Consider the following 19,537-nt stretch of genomic DNA (forward strand, 5'->3'; position numbering starts at 1 on the left):
ACAGTTTTGCACAGAAGCTGCAACCATAATGGAAAAAACCCCAGTGACCAGACCCAAAAAAAAAAAAAAAAAACCAAATCCTCCAGAACTATAAAAGCACAGGGTGGCTCCAGAGCTTGTCTAATGCCCGAATTACCTTGAAAATCTCTTTGGTTTGAAAGGCGCCTCAGACTTCGGATGGCTGAGCAGAACTGGCAGGCCATATGAGAGAAGCAGTATACCAGGTTATTATCAATTGCAAAACCTTCATGTGTTACAGCATGCTAGGAATTAGCCAACACTTGCTTGCTGTTTAGCTAATGAGGCTCCATTATGCTCTGCTGGAGTCATTTCTCTTCCTCCTTCCTATTGCTGTTGGATTTTGATCCACAGCAAGGCACTGCTTCAATTTAAATCATGGGCTCCAAGGCCTCAGTGACACACATTATCCAGCTGGAAATGATTCTTTGACTGCCCTAACTTCTTATCCCATCCCAACTAGGTCAAAAATAGGTTTAGCAAAGTGACGAACATTGAAAATGATTGTTCTCACTCAAACAACAGAAAAGCAGATAGGGAGAAAATGAGGAAAAACCAGGTGGGTAGGATTCAAGGTGGTCTGCTCCAGAGCTGAGTGAATTTGAGATTGTAGGGGAGGGAAGGCAAAGAGAGCAAATGATTGCATTTCAGTTGTAAAAATTGACATGAAATCAATGGCATTTTTTTGACAAGGGTCTAAACCTATGTAGCTCTTTCAAGAGATATTTGTGTGTCTGTGTGTGTGTGATGTTTGACTGTTGTTTTGAAGAGAGAAAGTAGAATTAGAGACTATGGATGGCTCCACTAAGGGGTGGACATTAACCAGTTATATCACTTTTAAATAAAGTATACTTTCGTAGGTGTAAAAAATCATTATTATAAATCTACTCTCCACCCCTGAAAATCCAAGATAGAATTCTTCTAACACTCTTTTTGGAGTTCTTTCTACAACCCATACACACACACACACACACACACACACACACACACACAATCTCAAATGAGAAGGCTGCTTGGATGACACTGTCTGGCCTGGTCCCCACAACTCTTCAAGAAGATAGGAAGCAGAGGTTACTCTCTGGATTTTGGTGGGCCTCATGGGTTAAACACAATGCATAAGACAAGTCCATACATGTAAAAGTTGTGTGAAGATGATAATATTCACCACCACTATCTTTCTGAGTTTTATAGACAAACAATTCAATATACACAATTTTTCTGACTTCAAACCAGTTGAACTACTTTAAAAATATCCTGACTTGCTTTTTCAACTCCAAGTACTACCCCAAAACTAGAGAAGAAGGCTCTGCTATAACAATCCTTTTCCCCTACTTTTCTCTCCATTCTCTCTTCAATAAAGCTTTATTGCCCACAAAAAGGTTCATTGTCAGGTCTTTTCTGGAATGGAGAAGGCTCTAGAAAGCAGGTGAGAAGTGAGAGAGGATGAAGGTCAGAGTGGACCCATCCCAAGGTGGGCATGACATGGGCTAAATCCCTATGGTGTGGGCTCTCTTAGGGGAAAGGCAGTTAGTTGAGTTGAGTATGGGTCCGACCCTTTGTTAGTGAGCCTTTCACTCCTGCCAAGCCCTGGAGCTCTAACCATTTAGCCTCCCTCACCTAGGCTCGTAATCCTTGATCCAAAACTAGAAGGCTCCTTCCAGGTCATCTTAGTCCCACCTCTGCATTTTACATTTGAAGAAATCAAGTGATAAAGTTACTTGCCCCATGTCACAAAGGCCCAAAGTGGTAACCTGATATTTGAACCCAGTTCCCAATCCTTTGCTCTTTCCTCTGTAGTTTGTTGTTTCTGAACCACAAGAAGTCCAAAGTATATTCCCTTGACTCCAACCTCTTCCCTCAAGGGGGTCCTTCTCTAGAAACATGGCTGAAGGGAGGGAGGGGTATCCCCACGGGTATCAAGCTATGGCTTCTGGAGAAGGTGGATGCTTTTTCAGGCCTTCCTGTCCATCTGTGGGGATTCTGGGGTAAGAACAGGGAAAATCACCAAGAAACCAGCAGGCTAGCCCTGGGATTAACGTTTTTGTTTTTTATGGAAAGGGATGAGGTCTTGGAGGAACACATAATTCTCTCTGGGGAAAGAGTTGGGATGATAGAGTAGGTGGGATGTCATTGTCAGCGCTTCACATCTACAGGCTCCCCATTTTTCCCTAGGAAATAAAAAAAAGGCAAAGGAGTGGGAGAGGTTCAAAGCAACGAGACCCCGAGCAACTCCTAGGGTTGGGATTCTTGGCCCGAAGACTAAAGAGGGAAAAAAAGAAAGGCTGCTTGGGCGGGGGCAGGTAGGAAAGGAGGAAAAGGAAGGGCTCGCCCCCCGCCAGGTGCGCCCAGGAAGCCGGCGAGCTCTCCTGCTTACCTGCTGGCCGCCGCCGCCGCCGCTGGAGTAAGACTCGGCGTGCGCTGGAGAGCCGCTGCTGCCCCGGGACGAGGTGTCAAAGTTCCCGGGATAATCCTGGTACATGATCCGCGGTGGGGGCCCGAGAGGAAACAGGGTGTTTGTTTTCCCCCACCCTCCTCTTCCTCCTCTTCCTCCTCCTCCTCCCGGCCTCGCACTTGCTGGAGCGCTCTCGCCCCCGATGATCTCTTCTGCCGGGGGTCCCAGTATTTTTAAGCCCTTCCCACCCCCCACCCCCGGGCCGAGGGCTTCCAAACGCCCCCGGGGTGGGGACGAAGAGGCAAGAAGCTGGAGCTCCGGGCTCCGGAGTGGCGCGCTCAGAACTTCTGCCCGGCACCAGCTGGCCGCCTGGCCCTCTCTGTCCTCTTTCTCTCTCTCTCTCCTCTCTCTCTCCACTCTCTCCTCTCTCTCTCCTCTCTCTCTCTCTCCAAAGTCCGACCCTCCCTTCGGGCCCTCCCACTAGCCCTCCCCCTTTCAACCCGAGAGCGGGAGGTTGGGGGCGGGGGAGCCTGGGTCCTTGGGGAAGGGGAACGGAACCTATGTCCGCAAAGAAAGACGGGGCAAAAAGAAGCCTGGAGGACCGAACTAGCGAGTCCTGGCAGTGGCGGCCCTGGACGTTCAGCTTGGAAAGCTCGCTTTGAGAAACTTCTGCGGCTGTTTCCTCCTTTTTAAAAAGGGGGGGGGGGCAGAGAATAAACTTCCTGTGGATAGAATAGCCGCCCGACTTTCAGAGAGGCGCTGACACTTGACAGAATGATCGGACAAAAAATGCTTTGGGAAAAAAATAACCCAAACCCCCTAGACCCCCAAACCTCCAGCCGCCGGAGGACTTCCCCCCAACACCGCCTAAAGGGAGGGAAAAGCTTTTTTCCTTTGGATGGAGAGCGAGCTAAGGCTGGGCTCTCCGGCCCGAGTGGTCCCGGCTGCGGCGCGGAGCCCCCCGGTCTGGCGGAGCGGAGCACAGCGCTGCTCTCCTCTGCTGGGGGTCCCGACCCTGGCCTCCCTGCCCTCTTTCCGGCACGCGAGAGGCGGCGTGGGGCTCTTTTTTTCCTCTTTCCCTCTCTCTCCTTTTCTGTCTTTCTCTTTCCCGGCGGCGGCTGCAGCTCCCCCTCCCCGCCTCGCCCTGGGCCCGTCTCTGCGGGCCCCGCTCTCGCTCTCTCCCGACGGTGCGCTCCGAGCCCCGGAGCTCTGCCTGCCCGGGATGACTCAGTGCAATGGCACGAGTTCAACTCCACACTCTTTATTATCCAGTCCCTCGCACCCCGTGGATCCTTCCCTCACGTCAACCCCCCGCTCACCAAACCCCACCTAGCAGGAGGAGCGGCGGGTGCGGGGAGGGGAGGGAGGAAAGGAGGGGAGGGGGAGAGGGAAGGGGAGGGAGGAAGAGAGAGGAGGAGGAAGAAAGGAGAGGCTTCTTTCTTTCCCTTTCTCAGCTAAGGGGCACTTGACACCAGTCGGACGCCCAGGCGTGAGGAAAGAAGGAAGGAGGTGGCGGGGGGCGACGAGGCGGGGGAAGGGACTGAAGGGGGAGGGGACACGCCCGGAGCTCGAGCTCCCCCCGCCCAGAGTGGAACGCACCGGAGTGGATTTCTGGCACTTCTGCCCCCCTCTCCCACCCCTTCCCCCCGTGCTCGCGTTGGTCTGTTCCATTGGCGCACTTTGCCAAAGATGGTCATTTGCGTTGCAGGACGTGAGTGCGGGTTTCCTTGGTTAGGGTGACGTGTGGAGAGAGGGATTCCCTGGCTCCCTGGCTCTCCGAGGCTTCGGAGCTCCGCTCCGAGCAGACCTGGGGCGGGAGAGCAGAGAGGGGCCTCGCCCGCCCGGCCTGGTTCGGCCTGGCCTCTTTTTTCCCTAGCTTTAATTACGGTGACAAAGGACACTTGGAGAAGGGTGGGAGGCGCGGCCGGGCTCTACCTGATGCCTGGCCGCCGGCTGGGTCAGGGCCACGGGGAGGTGGAGGTCCAAAGACCAGAGCGTTGGGCAGCCCTGGGTGGGGCCGGGGACTGGCTCGCCGGGCGCTCCCAGAGGGCTGCTCTGAGCCCCGGCGGGCCCAGCAGAAGCTGGGGGCCGGGCTGGCGGGTGCCAGCTGCCTGCAGCCGAATCGCCTGCTTCCCAGGCTCCTCAAAGGCAGAGTGCACGACTCTAAAGACATCCTTGTTGCTTCAGTGCAGTACAATTAGAACGCATCCCTTTTCTTTTTGTTTTTAAAGAAAGATTTTATTTGAGTTTTACCATTTTCCCCCCATTCTTGCTTCCCTCCCCCACCCCCACCCCCACAGAAGGCAGTCTGTTAGTCTTCACCCTGGTAGAACGCATCTCTTACGTACTAATAATACGTCATAAGCAAATCCCAAACTATAATGGATTGGAGAGTGGAGGGGGAGAAATGGGGGAGAGTAAAAGGAGGGGTGAGATTAGGTCACGTCCTCGCTTCTTTCCGCCAAAGAGCAAGACCTCGGGAGCCCAGGAGCTTGGGCCAAAATTCTCCCTAGCTCCCTGGGCCTGAAAATCTGTGGTTCGTTGGAATGCGAATATTTGTAGTCCGGGATCTGTAATCTTTCGAATCGCAGATCTGCCGCTGATTGGCTGTGTGGCCTTGGACATGTCACGTCATTTTTTTTTGAATCCCCATTCCCCTATTTAAGGTCTCTCTCAGTCCTAATCAAAGAGGATACTCTATGGGCAGAGCTCAGCCCGGCACCTAATGGGCGCTCTAGTAATGATTCCCTAATCCGTGACTGTCCTTGCGTGACTAGGTTTCTTTACCCTGCAAGGTGGCTGATGGGGGCGGGGCGGGGACAGAGTGCCCAGGAGCCTGGGCCCTTGGACACCCTGTCCCCAGAATTCTGGGGGTCGCCAGGTCGGGGACGTTTCATTCTTTCCTCAGCAGCGCGACCCAGCGCCGCTTCAGGGCAGTGGTTCCCACTTGTCCCGCACATTTAGTCCTAACCGAGGCCAGCTCGGGACGGGCCCGGGCCGGGACGGGCCCCCGCCCCTGCCCCCCCCCCCCGCCCCGCCAGCTAAGAGACAGTGTTTCTGGTCCCCTCCGACCCATCCCAGAGCACTCCTGGAAGAAGGCGAGCCGGGTCCCGGAGCTGGCAGGGGGAGGAGGAGAGAGAGATGTCAGCGGCAGTGGAAACAAAGGTTTAGGGGTTTGCTTGTGTTTTGTTTCTTGCTTGTTTGGGGTTTGGCTTTTTGGCCTCGCCGGCTTATTTATTTATGTAATTTTCCCAGAAGGATGAGTAAATGCAGATCTTTGACGCAAAACGGATCATATCCTTCACCGGCAGCAAAGCCCCAAAGCTCAGGGCGGGGGGAAGGGGGGAAGGAAAAAAGCGGAGAAAGAACAATCGCAATTTTTCCACTCACCTCCCCGCCCTCGCTCCCCTCCTGCCACCATCGGCGAGTAGTCCAACTCGGGGTAACTGCGGCAGAAACGGCTTCCCACCCAAACCTGCCAAACTCATGGAGGAGAGGAGGGAGAGAAGAGAGTGAAGGAAGGGCATGGAACTGGGGCTGTCCGCCCGGCCACCCCCTCGGCTGCTCTCCTTCCCAGCAACGACTCGAGAGCCGGCAGACCACCATCATCTTTTTGCTTTGCTTTAGTTTTCCGATTCTTCAAGATAGAAGCTGCTTCCCCGTAGGGTACCCTCCCCCACCTCCTTCAAAAAAGCTTGATGTTGCGTGGTCTCACCCACACACCCTTTCCAGTCATACCTGGGGGGCGGGGAGGGGGGAGCTTCTTCTCTGGCAGCTACTGGAGAGCATGGCCCTCCTATTAGATGACTTGAGCTGGATGCTGCACACTGCCCCCCCCACTTTACCCGTTCCCTCCCAGACGTAAGTCTCTCATGCCCACCCTATTCTTCTGTCACCCTCCCCCCCACCAGCTTTTTTCCTTTCTTGTGGGTTCCAGTAAAGCTGGGGAGTCCCAGACACGTCTACAGAGCATCATGGAACCGGTGCTGATGCAACCTTCAAGCAGCCCCCTTATTCTCCCAGGTATAGTTCAGATGAGAAGCCTTCCATGGCTCCCCATTGCATAGTAAGTCAAATCCATAGCCTTGATATAACTAGAATCTGTTTTCAGACTAATAACCTTCTGCTTCCCCCATCCCCAGTCCCACCACTACTTTGGTACTCCAGCTAGTCAGGGTTACTGTCTAACCTCCATATTCATCTTACACTTGACTACACTTGTTCTTTTGCTGGTGCCCTTCTTTCTCTGTTGACAGTTTTCTCTCCTGTAAAGCTGATTATCTCAACCCTTAAGGATCCTGCCTCAGTTCAGAACCCTCTTAAGAGTTTGCTTGCATTGCCTTTACTGGACTTAGTCTTTGTATACAGTAAAAGAACATATTGCATAAATTTAACCCAGACTAATTAATGCATTATAAGCAAATCATACTTTTAATTCTACAGATTGCTCATCATTTAGGTTGTTGTGAAATTTAAAAGACAATAGAGCTGCAAACTTTAAAGAGTTATGTAAACATGAGCTATTATTAGAACATTATTCCCATAATCATATTGATATGAATATAGCATTTTACAAATGTTATTACATGTGAACCTTTTAATAACTCTAGGAGGTACTTATTACAGGTACTTATTACATTTTATAGATAACTGAGGTTCAAAGAGTTTAAGTGACTTGCCCAAAGTCTCACAGCTAGTAAGTATCATAGTAGGATTTGAACCAGATTTTCTTGCCTTCAAGTCCAATACTCTAATCACTATTCCATAGTTTCTTTCATGGAACATAGAGTTCCAATAACAGTTGGAATAAATGGGACTGAGGCTATAAATACTGTATGTTTCTAGAAGCAATTAAGCACCTTAGGTGTCAGTATATCTATACAAACTACTTTGAAAGATTACAAAATTCTTACAACTGAAATTGTCTTGTTCCTTTTTAAGAAAAAAAAAAATCCTTCATAACTCATAGCCAGTCTAACTTAAAGAAGATATTCAACAAATTTGTTGAATGAATGAACCCTATTTCTTTAATTAAGTCCTAGTTGAAGGAATGTATTTGGGAAGGAAGGAAGAAAAGAGACTGGGAAAGGATGACTTCTCTTCAGCTTTCTCCAAATTGACCTAAAGTCATGGAATCATAGAATGTTAGAACTGGAAGATCCAATCTACTCTCCACATTTTACAAATGGGGGACCTTAAGTCCCGAAAATTGAGGGGATTTGTCTTACTTCACATAAAATGTCAGTGGTAGAGTTGGAATCCAGATCTCCTGACTCCCACTAACAGTATCACTGCCCAGACTAAGTTAACTCAGTTGTCCACCCAGGGTGACATTTAGTCTTTGGAGGTAACACCAAGGAATGGTCTGTGAGAGAGCATGGCAGTTGTTTTTTTATAATATTAATTTCAGAAACTTGTTCCAAATATCTCTTCATCTTCCTAATAATAAAATCTCATCCATTTGTCATTCCCAAATTTCTCTCCATCCTTCTTGAAGATATATATATTTTTTGTTTCAACTAAAAGGGAAAATTTCTCTCAGAGAAGATTTTGTAAATAACTAAAACTCCCTTAAATCTGTCCTTAACCTTTAGGTTATCTAAGGAAGAGAGCAAGACTTCTCCAAAGTTGGTATTCCAGGTTTGTCACCCATCTCTTTCACCCCAAGTTCATTCCTTATTTGATGTGTGAAATTTAATATATTGTGATTTAAAACTAGGAGGAAAATTAGAGATCATCTAATCCTACTTAAATCTAATTTGACAGAAGAAAAAACTCAGAGAATCTTTTTAAGTGGTTAAATGAAGGTTAAAAAAACTTTTTAAAATCTTATTGAAATTTTTTGTTTTAATATCACCTTCATTTCCTTCCATTTTACTCTGAGAAAAGGGGGGGGAGTCTCAGCAAAACAAATCAACACATTATCGTATGCCCAGTGAATACAATGTTCTATATCCATAGTCCCCCACCTCTACTAAAAAAGGGCACTGAGGCTCTTGTCTCATATCTTCTTCTGGTCTCAGCATGGTCATTTTAATTACCCAAGAATCTGGTTAATTTTAAAAATTCTTTCCATTTACATTGTTGAAATCACTGTATATATTGTCCTTAATCTAAGGAATTGGGGCAATACTGGCTTTTGTATCAGAGGAACTGAGTTCAAATTTCAGATCTGCTTTTTTTACTTCCTATGTTAATCATGAGTAAGTCATTTTACTTTTCTATAATAGTTCAGTTTCTTTACCTGTTAAATGAATAGGTTGCCTTAAGTGGCTTCTCAGGTCCTTTCTAGCTCTGAATCTAAAATCCTATGATTTTATGACAATGAGGACATAATAGCTGCCTTCCAGATTATGAGGGCTATCTCACCTCTTGTTAATAACAAACAATAGGTAGAAGCTTCCTAGAAGACAAATTTAGACTTGACTAGAAAAACTTACCAACAAAAAAATTGTTGTTCAGTCAGGTCAGACTCTTTTATGACCTAGTATGGGGTTTTTTTGGCAAGGATACATACTGGAGTGGTTTGCCATTTCCTTCTCCAGTGAATTAAGGCATACCAAGAGGTTAAGTGACTTGCTAATAAGTATTTGAAGCTGGATTTGAACTCAGGTCTTTCTTACTCTATGCCCAGCACTCAATCAACTGATCCATCTAGCTGTCTCAACAAACAATTAGGAATATCCAAAAGCAGAAAGGAATATCTTGGACTTCCAATTCCCAGAAGTTTTCAAACTATCGGGTATGATCCTTCCCATAAGTACTAGAGAGCCTCAAAAATCATTCCAGCTTTGAGATGCTATGGCTTGACTGAGTCACACAGGTAGTAAATGGCCAAGTCAGGACCCCAAACAAGGTGTCAGAGGCTCAAAGAGGTTAATGATTTCAAATTCAAGTGCTCTTTCCAGGAATCTAGATAAGGGAGGAAATTTTTTTTTTAATGATAACTTTAAGGGCAATGATAACATTTAAACATTGAAATTTTCCTAAGATCAGATGGTGAAGTTGATATATGCATATTTAAATTAGATGCAAAAATATCCTACAAACCAAATGCAAAAAGGTCCTTCATACTATTGAATAGCCAGACTTGGTCTCATGCGATTACTCCAGGAATACACTTGACACTGATGAGCTTAGGGTAGGAAGAGTGGATTTCTTTTACAAAGATTTGTTTCAATGCCTGATGCATCTCCGTGAAAAATAAACAACATTGTTATCCAGAAATATCTTTATGAGTCAGGAACAAAAATCACCCGTGGTTGGAATGTTTGCCATGTCCAGAGAAGGGGAACAAGGAAAAAATTCCTCTCAGTTCCCTTTCTAGGGCTAGACCAGTGTATAGAGGGAAGGACAGCAGATTAAGAGGCAGGAGCCCTGAGCTCCAGCTAATTTCTGATCTTGAGCACATTTTCCAACTCCCAGAACCTCTTAGTTTCTTCACCTTTAAAGACCTGTGATTTCATTGATAAAGGAAATCTCTAAGGTGAGGAAACTCCCTGAAATAGTATAGTATTTTCTTTGCCACAACCTTAGTTGTAATTTAGTCATGTCTGATTCTTTGTGTCCCATTTGGGATTTTCTTAGCAAATATATTGGAATAGTTTGCTGTTTCCCTCAAAGTTCATTTTACAGATGAGAAAACTATGGCAATCAGGAATAAGGGATTTACCCAGGGTCACACAGCCACTAAGCCTCTGAGACTGGATTCAAATTCAGAAAGTTGAGTCTTCCTGACTTCAGGTTGGGTAGTCTGAGCCACCTAGCTGCCCTCATAGTCTTAGAGAACTAACTAAAGCACTGAGAAGTTAAGTCTAAGATAACACAGCTACTACACTTGTCATAGGCATTTAATCCAGGATGGGCTCAGCTCTGAGGACATTACAGTAGATGCATCAAACACAGGGAGACCCACAACTCACTTGACTGTGACCCAAGCCAGATTAAAATATAGTTTCTATATGATTTTAATGTGCTGATATATTAATTTAAAAAAACATAAATCTGTGGTTTTCTAAGTCAATATGCTTCCCACAGGGATCCTTACATATGATTTAATGCCCCTATTTCTATTTGAGAGAATTCTCAAGTGAAATGGTGATCCTAATATTTGCCATGCCCATGTCACAGAATTACTGAGGACAAAATAAGTAAAAGACCTTTGATGGGCATGGAGTACACCTTTGATAACCCTGGATTGAGAGGACTTTGTGATCAAAATTCTATTTCTGTCACCCAATACCCGTATGTCTTTTGACAAGTAACTTTAAAATACTTGACCTTATCTTCATTTATAAAATGAGCTGGAGAAGAAAATGGCAAGTTGCTCTTGTAGCTTTGCCAAGAAAATCACAAATGAGTCACAAAAAAAGTCAAAAAGGACTGAAAACAACTGAATGACTGAAAACAACACAGGTAGTGAGTGACACAGAGAAAGGGCAGCTATAGGAAGGATGGCCAATCTTCAAAATTGTCCCTCTGGCCCCATCACTAGATACCTCACCAAACAGTAGTCAGGGGAATGCATCTTGATCTGTGACATTGTGCTGACTGCTAGAATGACCCAGGTACCTGGGTGCTGGACCAACTCTCTAATTTATATCTCAAATCCAAGTTGTTGATTAGACTTAAAGTGTGAGCAGAAGGTTGGCATCACCCTGGTCTCCTAAGCATGCCAATGTGCCTAGAGATCTGCTTCTATGTCAGGAGAGGTCTCAGTTAAAAATCCTACCTCTGAAACTTATTTATGAATCCTTTCATAGGATACAACTTTTCAGTCACCACGAAAAGGTGGGGCCAGCTCTGGATCTGTGATTCTATTTTCAAGATTTTAAGTAAATTGTTCAAGGTCACACATCTATTAAATGTAGAAAATGATGATTGAATACAATTTACTTAACTTTCCTGATTCTCCATGACTCTACATGTAAAATAAAGCTGTCAGACCAGATGCCCCCTTAGGGCTCTTTTGGTTCTGAATCTGTGAGCTCTAAGGCATTTTTTAGTCATAGAAATCTATGAACTTTTAACACACACACACACATATACACACACAGAGCTACTTTTGTTCTGTGGATTACTTTGACTTCATTAGCTCTCCTGGGATTTGACACCTGCAGGAATAGAATTATGGATTGGTATGTTTACAATTGTGGGTCAGTGGGCTATCCCCATTGGAACCAGCAGCCAATTATCATTTTCTCCTTTCAACACCCCATGTACTTTCTCCCTTCCCCCACCTCCCATAATAGAAATTCTTTGGGGCTTTGGCTTCCTTGTCTTAGAAATGACTAAATCTCACAATTTCCTGCCAGTGATTATTTAGTACTTGCAGTAAGCTGTTTGTGGAAGGAAGGAAGAAGGAAGGAAGGAAGTTAAGCAGGAAGACAAATAGTTCACAAAGGTTCCTAGATGATGAAATAGTAAATTCAATTCAGTCCAACAGCAATTATTAACCATCTACTGTAGGAAAGAGACTCTTTTGATACAAAGATTAAAAAAAAAAGATTCCTGCCTTCAAGAAACTTAAAATCTTGAAAATAAGAATCTTATAATGATAGGGGCTAAGGAGAAGTCCAGAAAAAGTGCTATGAGAATTTATTGACTGTGTATTTATGGAAGAGCAATATGGCTGTCCATTGCTCTGAATTGTGCCCCCATGGGGTAATCCTATCCTAATCTGGGTAGGATGCAGCTTTTCTTTCTCTGTTCAATGTCTTCCCAGTCAAGAATGGTGGAATAAATCTTTGTCCCTTCGATTCTCTTCTAACAAGGTCTAGGAGCCATGCACTTTACTACTTTGATATATATATGTGGGACATTTCATTTTATCATTAACCTCCTTTTATTATTAACCTCTCTAGATCAAAGGGTGTGAGCATTTCTGACTTGTTAAATGGTTGGATCAGTTCGACATTCCACCAATAGTATAGCAGCATGTAAGTCTTTCCCAATGACAGCTTCTCCAGCACTGACTCTTCCTTTGTTTAAGAGAATCTTTGCCTATTTTCTGGGTATGGGAGTGAAATCTCAGACATTTATTGCTGTTGTTTTTAAATTTACATTTGTCCTATTATTTATGATTTAGAGCAATCTGTGATGAGGTTGTTAAAGTTTGCAATTCTTCTTTTGAGAACTGTTCCTGGGCAGCTAGGTGGTGCAGTGGATAGAGCACTGGCCCTGGAGTCAGGAGTACCTGAGTTCAAATCCGACCTTAGGCACTTAATAATTACCTAGCTGTGTGGCCTTGGGTAAGCCACTTAACCCCATTGCCTTGCAAAAATAAAAAACAAAACCTTAAAAAAAAGAGAGAGAACTGTTCCTATGGAGAGTCAGAAAACTGTGGCTTCAAATCTTATCTCTATTTTTGTAAATTTTAAATTTTATTTTTTTTCTAAGTAGTGGGGTGAGTGACTTGCCCAACATCACACAACTAGGTAATTATTGTCTGAGGTCAAATTTGAACTCAGGTCCTCCTGACTCCATGAGCGATGCACTGAGCCACCTAGCTGCCCCTCTATTTTTTAACTACCTGTGTGATCACTTAATTTCAGCAAACCTCACTTTCCATTTTGCATTTTAAGAAGTAGGACTATGTAACCCCTTCCAATTTCAGGTCTATGAATTTGGGATCCTATATCTTTTGGCAATACTTTGGGGAATTGACTCTTGAACTATCTTTGTGACAATTTCCCATATATTTTGGATATTCTATACCTAGGAGAATGAAGAAGCCCAGAGCTACTGCTATATACCTTAGAAATAGGAAAAGACTAAGAACGGACTTCTCAAGCTCTAAGGGGCCTGTATATCCTATGTCAGGGTCCAAATAATAGTCATATCTCATACTGGTTTTTTAAAATTTTTTTGTATTTTTAGTTCCAAATTCCCTCCCTTCCTGAGGCCCCTCCTCCATAATGAGATGGCAAACAATATGATATTCATTATACATGTGAAGTCATGCAAAACAAATTTCTATATTAGCCATATTGAAAATAAAAAGGCAAGACAAAGTGAAAAAAGATGTGCTGAGTACAGACTGAACAATTCTTTTTTCACTCTTTCCATTTTCTTGCTTTTTTCATAGCTCATGAAAGTAATAGAATGTAAGCTCCTTGAAGGCAGAAACTAGATTTTATGGTTGTATTCTCCAGGATTGAATATAATACCTTGTACACAGTACATTTAATATATGTTTGTTGAATTGAACTGAACTGAATAGGAACTGAATTTCAAAAACAGACCTTCCTCTACAAGTTGCTGAGTTGCAGCCAGAGCTGAAGGTAGACATTACCCTGGCCTCCTAACAGGAACCCTGATGTCTAGAGGTGGGGTCCTAAGTAGGGATTGGAGCCAATAACTATAGGGCACAAATATGGGCAAATACAAGGTCTTATTGTTAGGAACACTGATTACTGGCTGAACTGCTGGACTGGGTTGGGCATTCCTATAGTATCTCCTTCACTTATTTTCATTAGTAAAAGGCAAACATTCCCACCCCAGCAATTAGGAGTCCACTCCCTCCCAGTGGTATAGCTTATCACTGGGAAAGGCTGAGGCTGGGGTGGGAATGTTTGCCCCAGGAGCCAACAAGCCTAGAATATTTTCTGCCTGGGACAGGAGCCTCAGGTTAGACATAAGGAAAAGCTTCCTAAATGGAAAGAAGTCAGAGACCTGGCCACCGAGTAGTAGAATGTAAGCTTCTTGAGGGCAGGGATTATTTCATTTTTATCTTTATTTTTATCACAGTTCTGATTGATTGACTGTATTATTTTGTTGTTGTTGTTGTTCAGTTCTGTCTTCATGACCCTGTGGACTATACTGTCCATGGGATTTTCTAGGCAAGGGTACTGGGAGCAGTTTGCCAATTCCTTCTCTGGTAGATTAAGGAAAACAGAAGTTAAATTACTTGCCCAGGGTTACACAGCTAGTAGGTGTCTGAGTCTGGATTTGAACTCAGGTCTTTCTAATCCTAGCCCACCAAGATGTCTCAGTCTCTTTGAAGTTTAGTCCTCCCTGAAGGCTAAAGAATGGATTTAGTGTTCCCTCTCAGCTTCAAGATGCAAATCAAATCCCAAATTCTAATATTTCTCTCCTTCCCTGGAATCCAACTTCACTTTCCTTTTCTATTCATCAAAGTGCTTCTGCTCATTCCACTCCTAGCCCTTCCTTCAGACTCAGGCGCACTCCTAGCTGGCCCAGGGGAGTCAGACTTAAGCAAGGCTTAGCCACTTGTTCAGATGAAGGTATCTAAACCTCAAGGGTCCCAAGCACTTGCCTCTGTTCTGCCATGGGCAGCCCAGCGGAAACTCTACCTTCCTCTTCTTCCTTCCTCCTACAGTCCCTGTGGGCCCCAGATGCAACGGCTGACCTAATCCCTATGACCATGTCCTACCTTCCAGGAAGAGAACAAGTCATCCCTGGAGAGAATTAGGCCAACCAACTACCTGTAGATATGGCTGTCAGTTTGGGGTTGTTTCATTTGACAGCAACAAAAACTCACCTTTCAAATCTATCTTTTTATTCCCCTCCCACAGTAAATAAAGAAGGGATGGGGCTGGAAATGGAACCACCCTTGCCCCCCCCCCCCAAAGAACAAAGTTCACTTCACTTCTACTTAAGAAGGATTTATTAAGTTCCTATTATGTGAACCTCAATCTAGAACTGAATTTGACCTCAAAGGTCAAGTTCTCCAACCCCCTTATTTTACAGATGAGAAAAATAAGATCCAAAGAAATTAAATGACTTGACCAAAGTAGTAGTAAATGCTGAGGGCAGCTAGATGGCGCAGTATTTAGAGCACTGACCCTGGAATCAAGGAGACTTGGATTCAAATCCAGCTTCAGACACAATACTTTCAAGTTATAGGATATGTATGTATCGGAATACAGTTGTGATGTAAGAAGTTACAAAAAAGATGGTTTTGGAGAAACCTAGGAAGATGTTTGAAAGTTTACAGAGTGAAATGAACAGAGTCAAAAGTATAACATATATGATATGGTTGTTGTTTGGGCTTGTTGGACTCTTTATAAAGCCATTTTTGGCATTTTCTTGGAAAAGTTACTGAGATAAATAGGGTTAAAATGACTTGCCCAGGATCACACAGCTAGGAGGTATCTGGGACCAGGAAGATGAGTCTTCCAGACTCTAGGTCTATCCTTTACTTTGACACCTAACTGCCCCAACAATATGGGAAAGACAAACAATTTGTAAGTCTTAGGGACTCTTATCAACACAGTGACCAACCAGAGGATTCATGATAAAACAAACTACCCTTTCCTTTTGGACGTGGCTATTGCTGGAATTTGTTTTGCTCAACTGCATGTGTTTGTAACAAGGGATTTTGCTTTTCTTGCTTTCTTTATGGGGATGGGGAGATGGGAGGGAAAGAAGATAGATCTTTGGAAAAAAATTTAATTAATAAAAAAGAAACTCTTAGGCTTTCTGTTCTATAGGCTGCCTTTGATTAGTTTTAGAGGGTTTTTTGGAGGGAGAAGTATTAAATTGTAGTAGAAAGAGAACAAGAAAAGGTTACTTAAATCATCCTTTGGAAGTGGCACATCACTTCACCTTTTGACTAGATTATCAAGTGACCCATACCCAGATCTCTCTTACAAACTGGAAAGAATAAGACTCAAGGGACAGTTAGGTAGCACAGTGGATAGACCACTGACCCTGGAGTCAAGAGGACCTGAATTCAAATCCAGTCTCAGACACTTAATAATTACTCAAGAGTATGACATTGGGGAAGTCAATTAACCCCTTTCACCTTGCAAAAATAAAAAAAAAGAAACAAAGAAAGAATAAGATTCAGGATGTGGAAAGGTCAAGGCAACATTTAATTGGAAAGTAAGTGGAAGCAATTCAATAGGGGAAAAAATAACCTTTCAGAACTCTGCTAGCACCTACCTCCTTTACATCTGGACTCCAAACTGGTTGGGCTCAGATTTCTTCCCAGCTCAAAATCCCCACCACTATTATAGGCAATTGGATGATCAAATCTCACCTGATAACTAGATCAGAGATTTAGAGCTAGAAGAGACCTCAGAAGCTTTCACATTCTTACCTTCTCAATAAGAGGAGAGGCCCAGAGAATGAGATAGTTGGTGACTTTCCCAGGGTCACACAGAGAGTGACAAAATTGAAAACTAGTTTCTTTGACTTTCAAGTCCAGGCTTTGAAAAGGGGTCAGGTCTGTCTTGACATCATCCACCAGAGGGACAATTCACTTTTTGATTCATCTTAATAATGTATTGTAGATCACTTTGTTCAGTTCACTTCACTTTTTTAATCTTCCCCAAGGGACTCAGAACTCAGTCTTGAGGAGATTTCTTTACACACACACACACACACACACACACACACACACACACACACACACACACTTCCTCTTAAGCCCATAAGCATGTCTGACCAAAACACAGTCACCCATGTTGTTCTCTCTCTAATATTCATGCACTTTTACATGAACTCCCTCTTTTGTAACCTAGAAGCTGTTGAAAGACAAGAGATAACATGCCTGCCTGTCTCGTCTACTCTTGCCCTTAGTCCCAGGCAAATTAGGACCAGCCCAAGTTGCAGGGCAAAAGAACATCAATTATCAGGAAAATGAAACCATATCTTTTAAAGGCATTTTTGTGTGTGTGGGGGGGAGACTTCCCAAATCTTGTGCCACCCCACCCATCCCCTGAATTTTTAAAAGTCCATACACTATACTCTCAGGCCAGGATCTTGATCTTTCATGAAGAATGTGTATATTTAGTTGATCCATCCAGTACTCTGACCATCTCTTCCATTTGTTAAAGAATAAAGAGATAAACAAATCTATTGGATTCACAGGAAAGTTGAAGCCCAGCAGCAGATAGAAACAACCAGCTCCTTACAAACATTTGGCTTGGGGAGATTGGCCGACATGGCTCAGGGACAAAAATACCCCTTATCTTGTGCCATCCGTGTGATAATTGACAGAACCTTGGTGCTTCGAATCCCCTCTCCCTCCAACCCTTGAGGCTACGCTGAGAGGTGGTACTGTGGGCCCACCTGCTTGCCTCTGAAGACAGTGATCCCTTATGCAATAGCCCAGTGGAGACAGGAATGTAGCCAGAGCCTGTAACTATTTATTGCCTTCCCACCCCCCAATTCTTGAGAAACCAAAAAGAAAAAAAAATATATTTAAGCAAGAGGCAAAAAATGGCATTGTCTTGTCCAAGAGTTAGAAAATACTTCTGTAATTGAACATTTGTAAATACTTTGGTTTGGAGTCTTATTTTTCCTAAGTTGGATAAGGTAAACCTCCTCTCCTTGACCTGGCCCATAGTCTCATGGATCTAGTGCTTGAAGGAACCTCACAGGTTCAGAGTCCAACCACTCCACCCTCTTATTTTTTCAGCTAAAGAAATTGTGACCAAAGAGGTTAAGTGACTTGTCTAAGGTCATGTGCACAAGAGCCAAAGACAGGATTTTAACTCAGGTTCCCAGTCAGAGTTCTTTCCCACTATAACAAGAGGCTCTAAAGCAGCTTAAGGATGAGGTCCTTTCTATCTTCAGCTACTTTTGGTTCCTTCCCTCCCTTCACTGCCTTAATTTCAGGCTCAACTGTGCATTTAGGGCTTAATTAAACTCTTGTCTGGCTTCTAGAAGAGACATTTTTTGCCTGAGGGAGTTCCCTGATGTACACTGTAGGGGTGGGCAGGCCTGAGCAGGCACTCAGGTGACTGAACACCTGATGGGAGGGAAAAAAAATTCAGATGCCTCCTGGACAGAAGGAAAACTTTCTAGAGAAGAAAAAGAAAAGGGGAGGGGGGAAGGCCCTTCAAAAAGCTTCTGGATATAGAAAACACACATGATGGAGAGAGTCCAGCAGCTCCTGTTGCTGATGATACTGCTGAGGCTGCTAAAAGATGTCCCAACAGGCCTCATTGAACATACACGTGAACGCACACACACACACACATATGCACACATATTTACACACATAGAGCTGCTGTCTTATTTAATTATTTCTCAGGTCACTCTGTCCAGGTCGCCCTGTTCTCTGAGCCTCACCCAGCCCTTATGAACTCCAGCCTAGAGCATCCCCACCCTGGTCTCTCCCGCCCAGCTTCTTTGCAATCTTGGCTAACTCCATCCAAAGGCTGTCCTTTGTCTCATTAGCAAGGTCAGATGTTCCCTTTGCTGGGACCAAGTACCTCCCAGAATACAGAATACTTCCCTTTCATGCTTCCTTGAATCTGGGGCCTGCTGAGATTGGGATTCAGACATTGTCTCCCCTCCCTTATCCCCTTCTCTGATTTCACTTTTAAACAAGCATTTATTAAGCTCCTACTAGGTCCCAGTTGTTGTCCTAAGGGCTGAGGCTACACAGATGAAAATAAAATAGACCCTATTTTCAAGAAGTTTACTATATTCTACTGAAGAAACAATATATTCACAAATAAGTAGATACAAGATAGTTTGAGGAAGAAGAGAACATTTTATCAACTAGGGGAATCAGGCAAGGTTCTTCATAGGAGGCAACCCTTGAACTGAGCCTAGAAGAAAGATAGGGACTTTAATAGAGGAAAATGGATTGTGTTCTGTGCATGGGGTGGGGTGGGGGGAGGTATTACCTCTACAGACAAAAGCACTCAAGTGAAAGATAGGATCCTGAATTTGGGAAACATCTAGGAGACTTGCTTAGCTGGAAAATGAAGTGATAGGAACATCTATAAAGACAGGCTTGAACCAGACTGTGGAAGCTTTCAATGCCAGCCTAAGAAGTTGCTATTTTATCCTAGAGGCTATGGGGTGGTGCCTCCTCTGGCACTGTGAAGTAGAGACTTGCTTCATCTCTGGAGGGCAGGGACCTTTCTCCACATGCAGGGCAGGCTCTTGGCAAAAGGACTGGCAGAGCTGTAAATATTTTCCCCAATTTCCCTCCCTCCCACCTCAGCCTTGTGCTGTGTAGGCAGCAGCAAATTCTCTGGGGCTTAGGTGAGCTAGTTAGTACCTTCCCTTGGCCTAGGCAGAAATAGGGCCTGTCTGCTGTTCCAAGCCACCTGCCTGACCTTGTTTAATAGTCTCACAGATTCAAAGCTAGAAGGAAGCTATGGGCCTAACGTGTTTAGGCCAAGAGAAGGTAAGTGACCA

The 19,537-nt window shown here is 44.4% G+C and overlaps 1 protein-coding gene across 2 annotated transcripts in view; it reads right to left on the minus strand.

Moving 5' to 3' along the window:
• FOSL2 (FOS like 2, AP-1 transcription factor subunit) overlaps positions 1–3,550 on the minus strand; it is a 43,149-nt gene extending 39,599 nt beyond the window's left edge. Inside the window, exon 1 of one of the 2 annotated variants that reach the window (XM_074209804.1) lies at positions 137–2,386. Coding sequence is in view for 1 of the 2 variants with exons in the window: in XM_074209803.1 (XP_074065904.1) it covers positions 2,393–2,497 (105 nt within the window). In the remaining variant the exon portion in view is untranslated. The other variant, XM_074209803.1, reaches the window with a different exon arrangement.
• Between the last annotated feature and the right edge of the window lie 15,987 nt (positions 3,551–19,537).

The sequence above is a fragment of the Macrotis lagotis genome, chromosome 1 (genome assembly GCF_037893015.1).
Source record: "Macrotis lagotis isolate mMagLag1 chromosome 1, bilby.v1.9.chrom.fasta, whole genome shotgun sequence".
Classification (NCBI taxonomy): Eukaryota; Metazoa; Chordata; class Mammalia; order Peramelemorphia; family Peramelidae; genus Macrotis; species Macrotis lagotis.